Source organism: Protopterus annectens, chromosome 12.part0, assembly GCF_019279795.1.
Source record: "Protopterus annectens isolate FY-2018-M chromosome 12.part0, PAN1.0, whole genome shotgun sequence".
Classification (NCBI taxonomy): Eukaryota; Metazoa; Chordata; order Ceratodontiformes; family Protopteridae; genus Protopterus; species Protopterus annectens.
The window spans coordinates 801,749,884-801,763,196 of NC_056746.1; the positions used below are offsets into that span (position 1 = coordinate 801,749,884).

Consider the following 13,313-nt stretch of genomic DNA (forward strand, 5'->3'; position numbering starts at 1 on the left):
ATTTTTTAAAATTGAATGAATTCTCCATATTTCCGCCGTTTGGCGCCCTGTTGTTAAAGTTCTCCTCATGTCTTAATGCTGTCCCAGCTCCTAGTATACCGCTTGTACTAGCGGTGCCATTAAACTCCTGCGCCGTCGTAGTCTTTGTTGAAGCAATGTTGCTTGCTGTTGATGCGGTATTGCTAGTAGTTGATTTCGGAGGAAAAGAAAAGTCTGTAACCGGGCTCCGACTGCCCCGTAAGAACCCTGTTGATATGGGTCAACAGTGCTAGTACTTGATTAAACTCAGATCGAGTTACTGGAGCGTCATCGTTGGTATCCCTTAGAATAAGGGGAGTGTTCAAAAGATCCGTGGCTGGTGGTTCTTCCGACATCACAGCAAAGAACCAACGAAGCAGATGAAAACCAGAACAAAACCAGGAAAAGCTCACCAGACCCGGACCAAACCAAAACGGAAGATAGCAGTTTTCAATGGATGTAGTAAAATAAAGTTAACCTTCTGTAAGATACAAGCTGGTGAACCAAACAGAGCAAATAAAAAGTCAGCTGCATAAATGTTGAATTTCTTCCAAAGATGGTAAAAAGCAGTCCAAATAATTCCACCACAAAGCTTTTATTCACAAAACACCAAGCGCTTTCGCCTGGACAATTCCAGGCTTTTTCAAGGTTAAATTTCAAATGAGGCCACACTGCTTTTATACACTAGTTAATCGGCCAATTGAACAATTAAGTTCATCATTAAAATGATTCAATCTACTTTTTAAAGTGCAAATGTGCAGTGTTGTTACTGAAATTCCTCTTATTTTAAAACAAGTGTGTTGCAGGTAAATACTAAACAAGACAAAATACCTAACAAACATACAGTTCAAGTATTGTTAGAACCTGAATCTTTTTATAAAACCATTCAAGTTAGCAATTTCTACTAAACACTCTTAGGTCACAAGTTTGTCTAAACTTAAAAACTACTCATTTAAAAACATCAATAAAAATAAAAATAAAATAACTTATAACTATAAAAAATTCTTAAGATATAAAATATCATATTATTTTAGAAGGAACAGAAAAAATACCCATTGTAATTGCTGTTGGAATTAATTTGTTGTCCACTATACTACAAAACAATGTAGAAGCTATAGTAGAAGCTATGGAAGTGATAAGGGAGCAAAAAATCAGGGTTATGAAACCGGACAAAGGGGGTGGGATGGTCTTAATGAAGACCTCCGACTATGACACAGCAATGTTTGACATTCTGCAGGATTCTAACACTTATGAACAATCATCTATTAATGAACTTAATGTTGCCCAAGCTAACATCAAACACACTTTAAATGACCACTTACTTCAAGGGGTGATAAATGAAGAACTATTTAACTATTTACATGTTCCACATCCAAAAACCCCAATATTATTTGGGATACCAAAGGTTCACAAAGGAATATTTCCTTTGAAGTTTAGGCCAATTGTAGCTGGAGCAAACAGCATCACTGAACCTTTAGGTAAATATGTAGAACACAAAATTAAACCAGTTATTTCCACACTTCCTTACGTGTGTAAAGATTCTTGGGAATTTTTGGCCAGTATTCCATCTAACATCTGTCATAAAGACGTCTTGATGATTACCATAGACGTAATAGAATTATTCCCAAGTATACCTCACGATACTGGAATTGACTGGTTTTCTGATATTTTGATAAACTTAAGTGAATTAAGTAACAACCAGATTAATTTATTGATAGAATTTATGGAAATTATTCTCAACAACAATTACATTTTCTTTAATGGAAAGTATTTTAGGCAGAAAAAAGGGGTAGCCACGGGCTCCCCTTGTGCTTCATCTTATGCGAACATTGTCCTGCACAAATGGGAACAAGATTACATACATTCTTCAAGGTGGAAGCATAACATTCTTTTTTACAAACGATACCTTGACGACATTTGTTTATTGTGGCAGGGTTCAAAAGAATGTTTTTTGGAGTTCTTTGAATACATCAACACAACAACTAACTTCTTGTTCTTTACTTACGAACTTGACACTAATTCATTGCATTATTTGGACATCCTTCTTACCAAGGACAACAAAGGGGAACATTTTGAATCAACTATTTTTAGGAAGCCCCTATATTCTAACACATTCCTGCACTTTGAAAGTTCACATCCCTTTTATACTAAGAAGGGAATTATAAGGAGCCAGTTGATTAGAGCATCGAGAATCTGTAGTACCTTAGAAGCCTTTTTGAAGGAGGCTGCAAATCTAGCCAACATGCTAGTAGAAAGGGGGTACCCACTTCAGTTAATTAATATGATAACTGAAGAGATAGTAAGAAAAGAGACTCTGAGTTCCCACCTTTGTTAAGTAAAGGTCTTCTGGCTATCAACAACAGGAGCAAAGAAAATAAAGACACACAAAACAGTTTTAGATACACATATACTAAAGATACTGCTTTTATTGAAAATACACTACAAACTTTTTGGTCCATGCTCATATCACAAGAAGACATTAAGAACTATTTACCAAGGTCACTAACTTTCATTAGAAAGCGGGACATAAATATTAAAGGAATGTTAGAACAGAATACCAGCATAAGGAACATCTTTAACACCACATCCCCACACAGGAAGAATGGAACTTTCAAATGTGGGGCATGTAGACAATGTAAGTTCCTGTTAAATGCTGATAAAATATTCATTCCTGCTAGGAATTGCACTTTAAGAGCGTTGGGCCACTACAATTGTAATACTACAGGTATAGTTTACCTTGGCATTTGCACTTTTGTAATGGTTTCTATGTGGGTAAAACCACTAGAACCCTTAAAAAGCATATCTGAACACACATATGAAATTGAAAGAAAGAAAAATACTAATGCTTTCTATAAACACTCTCTAATCTGTGACAAGATGTGTATAAAATTTTCATCTTAGAAAGAGTCACCAATGACCCCAGGGAGGTGACTGGGAAACCTATTTGGAAACTAGAGAGTTAACCTGGCAAATTAAATTAGATGCTTCAAGGAGTCCTGGCATGAATGAAAGCATTAGCATTAATAGCATACTGAAAATGAGAAGGAACAAGCTTTAAACTCCTTCAACTCACATATACAAGTGTATAAATTTACAATTTTTAGGAATAGTTGGGCTATTTGAACTTAGTAGTTTTTAAAAAAGACAAACAATATATAATTAATTTAAATAAAAATTAATTATGAATACTAGGAATAACACAATGAATTAACACGAATTGTTTTGTAGTATAGTGGACAACAAATTAATTCCAACAGCAATTACAATGGGTATTTTTCTGTTCCTTCTAAAATAATATGATATTTTATATCTTAAGAATTTTTATAGTTATAAGTTATTTTATTTTTATTTTTATTGATGTTTTTAAATGAGTAGTTTTAAGTTTAGACAAACTTGTGACCTAAGAGTGTTTAGTAGAAATTGCTAACTTGAATGGTTTTATAAAAGATTCAGGTTCTAACAATACTTGAACTGTATGTTTGTTAGGTATTTTGTCTTGTTTAGTATTTACCTGCAACACACTTGTTTTAAAATAAGAGGAATTTCAGTAACAACACTGCACATTTGCACTTTAAAAAGTAGATTGAATCATTTTAATGATGAACTTAATTGTTCAATTGGCCGATTAACTAGTGTATAAAAGCAGTGTGGCCTCATTTGAAATTTAACCTTGAAAAAGCCTGGAATTGACCAGGCGAAAGCTTTTGGTGTTTTGTGAATAAAAGCTTTGTGGTGGAACTATTTGGACTGCTTTTACCATCTTTGGAAGAAATTCAACATTTATGCAGCTGACTTTTTATTTGCTCTGTTTGGTTCACCAGCTTGTATCTTACAGAAGGTTAACTTTATTTTACTACATCCATTGAAAACTGCTATCTTCCGTTTTGGTTTGGTCCGGGTCTGGTGAGCTTTTCCTGGTTTTGTTCTGGTTTTCATCTGCTTCGTTGGTTCTTTGCTGTGATGTCGGAAGAACCACCAGCCACGGATCTTTTGAACACTCCCCTTATTCTAAGGGATACCAACGATGACGCTCCAGTAACTCGATCTGAGTTTAATCAAGTACTAGCACTGTTGACCCATATCAACAGGGTTCTTACGGGGCAGTCGGAGCCCGAAGTTACAGACTTTTCTTTTCCTCCGGGAAATCAACTACTAGCAATACCGCATCAACAGCAAGCAACATTGCTTCAACAAAGACTACGTACGGCGCAGGAGCCGAATGGCACCGCTAGTACAAGCGGTATACTAGGAGCTGGGACAGCATTAAGACATGAGGAGAACTTTAACAACAGGGCGCCAAACGGCGGAAATATGGAGAATTCATTCAATTTTAAAAAATGGACAGAACTCCAACCGGAGTTCAAAAAAGGTACTTTTCACCAGAGTACACAGCAGTTGGATGTTGATTTTGACTCTTTTAGTAACAAGCTGTATTCATATAAGAACTGTCAGCTTGAAATTAGTTATCTAAAAGAATGCATTAATGCAAAAAGAGTGCCGAAAGGCCTTAGAAGTTATAAATTTCCCAACAGTGCTATTGCTGGTTCAGTTTTACACACACAGCTACTTGAACTTTTTAATCAAACCGGCCTGGAAATGTTGGATTTGATGGTGAAGGACTACCAGAATAAATGCAATGTATTTTTAGATGAATTGACTGTTTTAAATGACAATATTGTCAAGCATAAGAATTTTTTTAGACACAAGAAGAAATATGATGAAGTGTTCTTAGAAGTAGACCAGCACTGTCAGAAAGTTATTGACAGAAAAATAAAAAAGTTAGACAGAGACCTTTTAGAATACAGAGAAGGGAGAGCTTATCCCTTAGGGTTGAAATCTAACCAAGTTACCAGGATTAATGAAGTTGAAAATGAAAAAAGAAATGCAGGTCAGAACGCTAGAAATGTACAGAACCCTGAATCGTTAAGAAGGAGTGAAAGACTAGCACAAAAAGAAAATAGTAACTCTCCACAGGGTTTTTACTTTCCCCAGGGCAGACCAGGGGGGAGGAATTTGAATGCCCCATATCAACAAGCATGGGGGAGAACACACTATTAAACAGTAGCACTGAAACCTGTTTGAGTTCTAATTCGGATGCTAACTTTACTGTTGTTTCATCTGACAACTTTAACATTTATAATTATACCAACTTGGAAATCACCCCGGTTCATTTTGAATTATTTACCAAAGGGTTAAACTATGTTCCATCAAGACCTGCGTATGTTCCTAAATTAATAATAGAACTGAAATTGTTCATTAGGAATCTCAATCTTTCTCTCCTTTTTAAGGGGCAACATACTGTCAGTAGTAACATCACTAGGTCTAGTCTTTTCAACCCACCTTTGCACCCGAGTTTAAAAATATTTGAAGAACTTATTGAAAATACCCTGAGAGGTAACTTATCAAATAGACAGGATTCTCCACTTAATTTTAACACCTATTTAGTAGAAGCTATGGAAGTGATAAGGGAGCAAAAAATCAGGGTTATGAAACCGGACAAAGGGGGTGGGATGGTCTTAATGAAGACCTCCGACTATGACACAGCAATGTTTGACATTCTGCAGGATTCTAACACTTATGAACAATCATCTATTAATGAACTTAATGTTGCCCAAGCTAACATCAAACACACTTTAAATGACCACTTACTTCAAGGGGTGATAAATGAAGAACTATTTAACTATTTACATGTTCCACATCCAAAAACCCCAATATTATTTGGGATACCAAAGGTTCACAAAGGAATATTTCCTTTGAAGTTTAGGCCAATTGTAGCTGGAGCAAACAGCATCACTGAACCTTTAGGTAAATATGTAGAACACAAAATTAAACCAGTTATTTCCACACTTCCTTACGTGTGTAAAGATTCTTGGGAATTTTTGGCCAGTATTCCATCTAACATCTGTCATAAAGACGTCTTGATGATTACCATAGACGTAATAGAATTATTCCCAAGTATACCTCACGATACTGGAATTGACTGGTTTTCTGATATTTTGATAAACTTAAGTGAATTAAGTAACAACCAGATTAATTTATTGATAGAATTTATGGAAATTATTCTCAACAACAATTACATTTTCTTTAATGGAAAGTATTTTAGGCAGAAAAAAGGGGTAGCCACGGGCTCCCTTGTGCTTCATCTTATGCGAACATTGTCCTGCACAAATGGGAACAAGATTACATACATTCTTCAAGGTGGAAGCATAACATTCTTTTTTACAAACGATACCTTGACGACATTTGTTTATTGTGGCAGGGTTCAAAAGAATGTTTTTTGGAGTTCTTTGAATACATCAACACAACAACTAACTTCTTGTTCTTTACTTACGAACTTGACACTAATTCATTGCATTATTTGGACATCCTTCTTACCAAGGACAACAAAGGGGAACATTTTGAATCAACTATTTTTAGGAAGCCCCTATATTCTAACACATTCCTGCACTTTGAAAGTTCACATCCCTTTTATACTAAGAAGGGAATTATAAGGAGCCAGTTGATTAGAGCATCGAGAATCTGTAGTACCTTAGAAGCCTTTTTGAAGGAGGCTGCAAATCTAGCCAACATGCTAGTAGAAAGGGGGTACCCACTTCAGTTAATTAATATGATAACTGAAGAGATAGTAAGAAAAAGAGACTCTGAGTTCCCACCTTTGTTAAGTAAAGGTCTTCTGGCTATCAACAACAGGAGCAAAGAAAATAAAGACACACAAAACAGTTTTAGATACACATATACTAAAGATACTGCTTTTATTGAAAATACACTACAAACTTTTTGGTCCATGCTCATATCACAAGAAGACATTAAGAACTATTTACCAAGGTCACTAACTTTCATTAGAAAGCGGGACATAAATATTAAAGGAATGTTAGAACAGAATACCAGCATAAGGAACATCTTTAACACCACATCCCCACACAGGAAGAATGGAACTTTCAAATGTGGGGCATGTAGACAATGTAAGTTCCTGTTAAATGCTGATAAAATATTCATTCCTGCTAGGAATTGCACTTTAAGAGCGTTGGGCCACTACAATTGTAATACTACAGGTATAGTTTACCTTGGCATTTGCACTTTTGTAATGGTTTCTATGTGGGTAAAACCACTAGAACCCTTAAAAAACGTATATCTGAACACACATATGAAATTGAAAGAAAGAAAAATACTAATGCTTTCTATAAACACTCTCTAATCTGTGACAAGATGTGTATAAAATTTTTCATCTTAGAAAGAGTCACCAATGACCCCAGGGAGGTGACTGGGAAACCTATTTGGAAACTAGAGAGTTAACCTGGCAAATTAAATTAGATGCTTCAAGGAGTCCTGGCATGAATGAAAGCATTAGCATTAATAGCATACTGAAAATGAGAAGGAACAAGCTTTAAACTCCTTCAACTCACATATACAAGTGTATAAATTTACAATTTTTAGGAATAGTTGGGCTATTTGAACTTAGTAGTTTTTAAAAAGACAAACAATATATAATTAATTTAAATAAAAATTAATTATGAATACTAGGAATAACACAATGAATTAACACGAATTGTTTTGTAGTATAGTGGACAACAAATTAATTCCAACAGCAATTACAATGGGTATTTTTCTGTTCCTTCTAAAATAATATGATATTTTATATCTTAAGAATTTTTTATAGTTATAAGTTATTTTATTTTTATTTTTATTGATGTTTTTAAATGAGTAGTTTTTAAGTTTAGACAAACTTGTGACCTAAGAGTGTTTAGTAGAAATTGCTAACTTGAATGGTTTTATAAAAAGATTCAGGTTCTAACAATACTTGAACTGTATGTTTGTTAGGTATTTTGTCTTGTTTAGTATTTACCTGCAACACACTTGTTTTAAAATAAGAGGAATTTCAGTAACAACACTGCACATTTGCACTTTAAAAGTAGATTGAATCATTTTAATGATGAACTTAATTGTTCAATTGGCCGATTAACTAGTGTATAAAAGCAGTGTGGCCTCATTTGAAATTTAACCTTGAAAAAGCCTGGAATTGTCCAGGCAAGCGCTGGTGTTTTGTGAATAAAAGCTTTGTGGTGGAATTATTTGGACTGCTTTTTACCATCTTTGGAAGAAATTCAACATTTATGCAGCTGACTTTTTATTTGCTCTGTTTGGTTCACCAGCTTGTATCTTACAGAAGGTTAACTTTATTTTACTACATCCATTGAAAACTGCTATCTTCCGTTTTGGTTTGGTCCGGGTCTGGTGAGCTTTTCCTGGTTTTGTTCTGGTTTTCATCTGCTTCGTTGGTTCTTCATTGTGAGTTCTTACCATAGAGGGGTGGTTTAGAACTCCCTGGTTTTGAAGTGGAGGTAGTCCACTGCTTAGATCTCTGCAACCTCTGGGGCTGCTGTCTTGGGGGGGGGTCTGTTTCCACAGGGGCTGGCCCTGTCTACTCGGAGCAGGAAATGACCAGTGCTTGGAGGGAAAATGCCTGCTGAACCTAGGGGGCTGGACCTGTAATAAATCTTTAACAGTCTGCATAGATTTTGCTTTTTCTTCCATCTTTTTTAAGACCTCTTCTGCTTTAGTGCCAAATACGTTATCTTTGTGCAAGGGTGCATCCAACAATTTTTATTTGACATGGTTTGACAGGGGTTGTTCCTTAAGTCATGTACGTCATCTAATGACAGATCTGGTGACTGCTGCCTTGCAAGAAGCTTTTAGGGCATCAAAACCAAAGTGCAAAGTGTGTTTAGTTACTTGTCCTGTAAATTGTTAGATTCTGCCCATGCAAGAAAGGAGGAAATTATTTACTTAAGGAGGTCCAAGGTATGTTGCTGATACTTAAGCATATGGAACTGACAATTTAGTGCCCTGATAGCAAGAGTAGCTAATGTGTATACTTTTTTACCCAATCTGTCCAGTGCTCTGGAATCCCTGTCTGAGGGGGTGGGATTCTTAGCTGAGGTTGCTTTAATCCCTTTAGGTGTTTGAGTAATGACCTCAGGGTTAGCTGTTGGATTTTTAAAAAGATATTTGTGTGAGTCAGGGACTCTGTCGTACCTGTCTGGTTTTCTGGGAACAGGAGGGAGGGCGTCTGGAGTCAAGCTGGATTCAAGGAAGACATCGTCCACCACATCTAGGATTGGGGGAGGGTGGCTAAGGGCCTGTGTTGTGGAAGGTCCAGGAACTCTCCGAGCTTCTTTTTATACTGTGGGTAGTCTTGACTCTCCCATTGGAAATGCTCCCTTAAAGTATGCAGGGTTTCCCCAAAGGAAAAATCCTCTGGGGGAGAGGCTAAAGGAATGGATTCCTCTGCATCAGAATCCTCATATGTGGAGAGGGGCTGCATGTCTTCATAGTCAGATGCATCGGATTCATCTGACTCTTGTTCAGACAAAACTACTGGAGACAGATTTCTTTTCCTTTTTGAGGGAGTGGCTTGGCTTCTCCTAATCAACATGATAAGGTCTTCTGCCATTTTAAGCATTTGAGACTGAGGCAAGGGAGCAGGCGCCTGAGAATGGGTAGTCGGTTTCTTGGGTGTGGTTCGACCCCTGGGCCTAAGGAACTCTGCTGTTTTCTAAAGAAGGCATCAGTTTATGTCAGGATTTGGTGCTGCAAAGGACTTCCTTGGAAGCCGGTGCCTGCTCAGCGGCTCCGGACCCATCCAAGGTAGAGGCGACTGCAGGATCCTTAGATGAAGAAGAGTTCTGCGGCATATTGGACTCCGAAAGGGTCTCAGTAGCAGCCTGCAAATTAACTGAAGCAGGCATTAGGGGCTGCAAAAGCACCTGAGTTCCGGAGAACTGACGAACAACTTAACGGAAGCATCGCCCGAAGGTTTGGTCCTGTGTGGTCTGTCTCTGTCTTTATCTTTGTTTTTTCAGAAGATCTGCTGTCAGATGGCTTACCGAAGCCATATCGGAATTTGAGGACTGTAAACAAAAATATCTGGCTACAATAAGGGCCAGATGATGAATAGTTCTGGTGTTAAACAAAGCCCAGAAGTGACAACAAGGGATGTCGTGGTCTGTGCCTAGACAAGTGGCGCAGTAAGAGTGGAAGTCCTGGTGTGGTATTTTCTTTCTACAGGCAAGACAATTATTTACTTATTCTGACATCGGTTAGTGCAAGAAAAAAGGATCCCCAACGGGGTACTTAACTTTCAAAGACTTCAACTTCAATTCAGAAATGAAACTCAGGTAGCGGCCAACTGGCACTCGTGCGAACTGCTTCTGCTTCGGGCTCCACTGAAAGAAAGACTGATGCAATGGCGTCAGATGCCTTCCTTTATACCACTGATGACCTGACGTCAGTCCTCAAACAACAGCAATGACGCAGAAATACTATGTCTCTGCTATTCAGGCCGTCCAAGGGCTACCCTGGCAGGGGTAACCCAAATGTGATGACTGCAACAGTGAAACATGAAGAACATCTGCAGGTTACTTGTTAAAGGCCAAGGATCTGCCTAGTAAAGGGATACAGGATAGAAGAAATAAATATAGGGACATACTTGTATGGATTCTGAAACATGATGGAAACAAGTTACACAAACAGTGGACAATGACAGTCTCTGTTCATGGCCAACTTAGCATATATTTGAAATATGGATACCAAGAAATTCACCTCAAGAGCAAAGTTTGATGTGAATTTTTGCTTCCATATTGAGAACATACAGGAAGGGGTTATGATTTGTGAGGTGTGATCATAATTCTTTGAAGTGCATGAAGCTTTATTTGTTCCATATACTACAATAGTTAAGAGGAAAAAACGTAGAAATGTGATGTGTTTTACCAATTTTCTAGGCAGTGCCAAATAACACAAAAAAGATGCGTTTCTCTGAAGAATGAAGGGTTGAATGCCATCAGAAATTCTGTTCTGTCACACTTCTGATGCTGTTCTTTACCTGCTGGCAATGTCCTCTGAAAGCCCCTAGAGTGAGACCAGATCTTAACAGCACTTAGGAGTGTTGAACAAGCTTTTGTTAAGCGCCCCTAAGCTTTGTTAATATCGGCTCTTACGGTAGGGGGCGTATAAAAAGTGGTTAAATAGTTCATTTTTTTCACCCTGATTTCGGATTGTACTGCAGCATTCTATATGCTACTAAAGTTTTACAGGTTGTTTTCAAAATTTAACACTAGAGATCACATTCTATGGCTGTTGTGAAGGAAGATGGATCTCTTATGAGCTGCTAGATAAGGTTTTGTGTTACCCTTTGTGGAAAATATGGTTGTGATGTTTAGGGAATATACTACATAATAAACACTGACATAATGCTTGTCTGTAATGATACAATTGTGCATACATGTCAATATTTCTTCCTGGGATACTGAACTGTGGGCAAAGATTTTAAATTGGTATGGCCTTTTCTTTGTAAACATGATCAATCCACCTGAGCTACCAGCATTGCAGGCATGGTATTTATGACTCTGTACATCGATAATAAAATAACCCTCTCACCTTCTCCAAAAATGATAATGGATGGTGTACTTGCATTCACAATACTTAAAAAAATCATTTCTATGAAATGACAAATGAATGCTGATGGTCCCTAATGAATAGAGAGAAACATTTGTTAAAGCTGGTTTGCTATGAAATCAAATCAAAGCCTAAAAGCTTCGCAATACTCAATATTTCTGATTTGCAAACAGTAGCATCTTTAATAACCGGTTCTAGAATTTCTCAGCTTTACTTCGCAGTATTAAGACTTAAAGATGCTATAACATTTTAACAAATAAACATCCCATTTAACTGATGACTTCTCAGGTGATACTGTGACTGATTTTACATGAAATTATCTTACCTGACATTGCTAACTAAAGAGCATTGGAATAATTGTTCTTCAACAGAGATATTCTTCTCTTGTTTAGGAGCAAACTTGTTATCATCTGCAATTTTTAAAGTTACAATCTTTCCTGCTTTGGATGATTTATAGAGTCGAAAGTTTCTGTTCTTTGTATACACAGCTACAACCAAAAACAAAGTACTCTGTTAATGTATGGCACAAAAACAGGACAAAAATAGAGTACTACATACGCACAGTAATTTTCTCCTAAATTAGTGCATCTACAATTAGGCCTTCCAGTTCACTCAGACTAGAACAATGATGTAGCTGCAGTACAAGTAAATGAAGTCTGGTGATAAAAATAGCAAAAATAAATATATGGCACCAAAGGAAAAAGCTAGACTGTAACCCAGACAACTAGAGGTCAACTAACTCATAGGTGCTGGAGGAGGTGGTGTGAGAGGATGCTAGTGAGCAGTCAATGGTGACTCACCCATTCTTGGGGGAAGGGAGACAATGTGGTCTATTGCTGCATCCGCGTTAACCTTCATGGGGCATCTGCAAGAATTTGAACACTCATGCAGAAAGGCATGCACGTCTGTGAGTGCCTATGTCAGCCAGTGGGGGAAGGGCCAGGGAAACCTCTCAAGGCTGCCTGGATGACTGCCATGTGATGGGGAATGAATGGCCAAGATAGCAACAGTACTTAGACAGTTGGCAAACACAGACAACAGAAAAATTATAAAAATAAAAACAAGTTTAAAAAGAAAAGAAATAAACGGCATTGCTAAATCTCTGACAATGTAAGCTTCCATTTGTTTATAAATGTAAATGAAAAATTCTCCTTACAGGTAGAACGGCTTACAAGCATTGATCACTGAATACTATTGACTGTGAATTTATTTAAAAAACTGTCTAATGAAACAAGTGACAGAGTGAAAGTTTACCCTGTTTACCTTTTCATATTTTTGTATTTAGTAATACTGCTTTAACCGCACAGCAATCTTCTCCTGGATCCAGTTTATAGTTACACTAGTAAAAACTTTTATAAATACCAGGATTATTTCAGATTTTTGAGTAAATCCCGACTAAATACATTTATGCAATGCCCAAATCTTGAAGACTTATCCTGAAGATGGTACTAATGAGAAGCTCATCCTAAACAAGGCATGGTTCAAGGGTGGAGTTGTGCACTAATGTGGAAATGAAAATGCATAACATAAAAGAAAGTTATAGGCATCATGGACATCATTTGCATTGTTTCATCATTCACAGTCAGTTTCATTCATGAGCAACAGTTCCATTATTCAGACATCCTTGTCATCTGTTCCATCACTTACAAACCGTTTTGATAAAAAATAATTACATTGGCTGTATATTAATATTTTTTTTAAATACAAGGAGGTATATGCAGTGTAATGCCATCAGCATGCATGGACTTTCAGGCTAAAAGTCACAGTACTTGTTACTATAAAGACTTGTTCAAAATGTAGGACAAAGGAAGATAAGATAAAGAGTTAAAGCAGCCAAAAGAAAG

General features: G+C 37.0%; 1 protein-coding gene across 1 annotated transcript in view; it reads right to left on the reverse strand.

The window, feature by feature from the left end:
• Window positions 1-13,313, reverse strand: part of PRIMPOL (primase and DNA directed polymerase) — a 1,324,073-nt gene that overhangs the window by 690,055 nt on the left and 620,705 nt on the right. Inside the window, exon 6 of the mRNA XM_044089849.1 lies at window positions 11,795-11,957. Coding sequence (XP_043945784.1) covers window positions 11,795-11,957 — 163 coding nt within the window. The remainder of the gene's footprint in view (window positions 1-11,794; window positions 11,958-13,313) is intronic.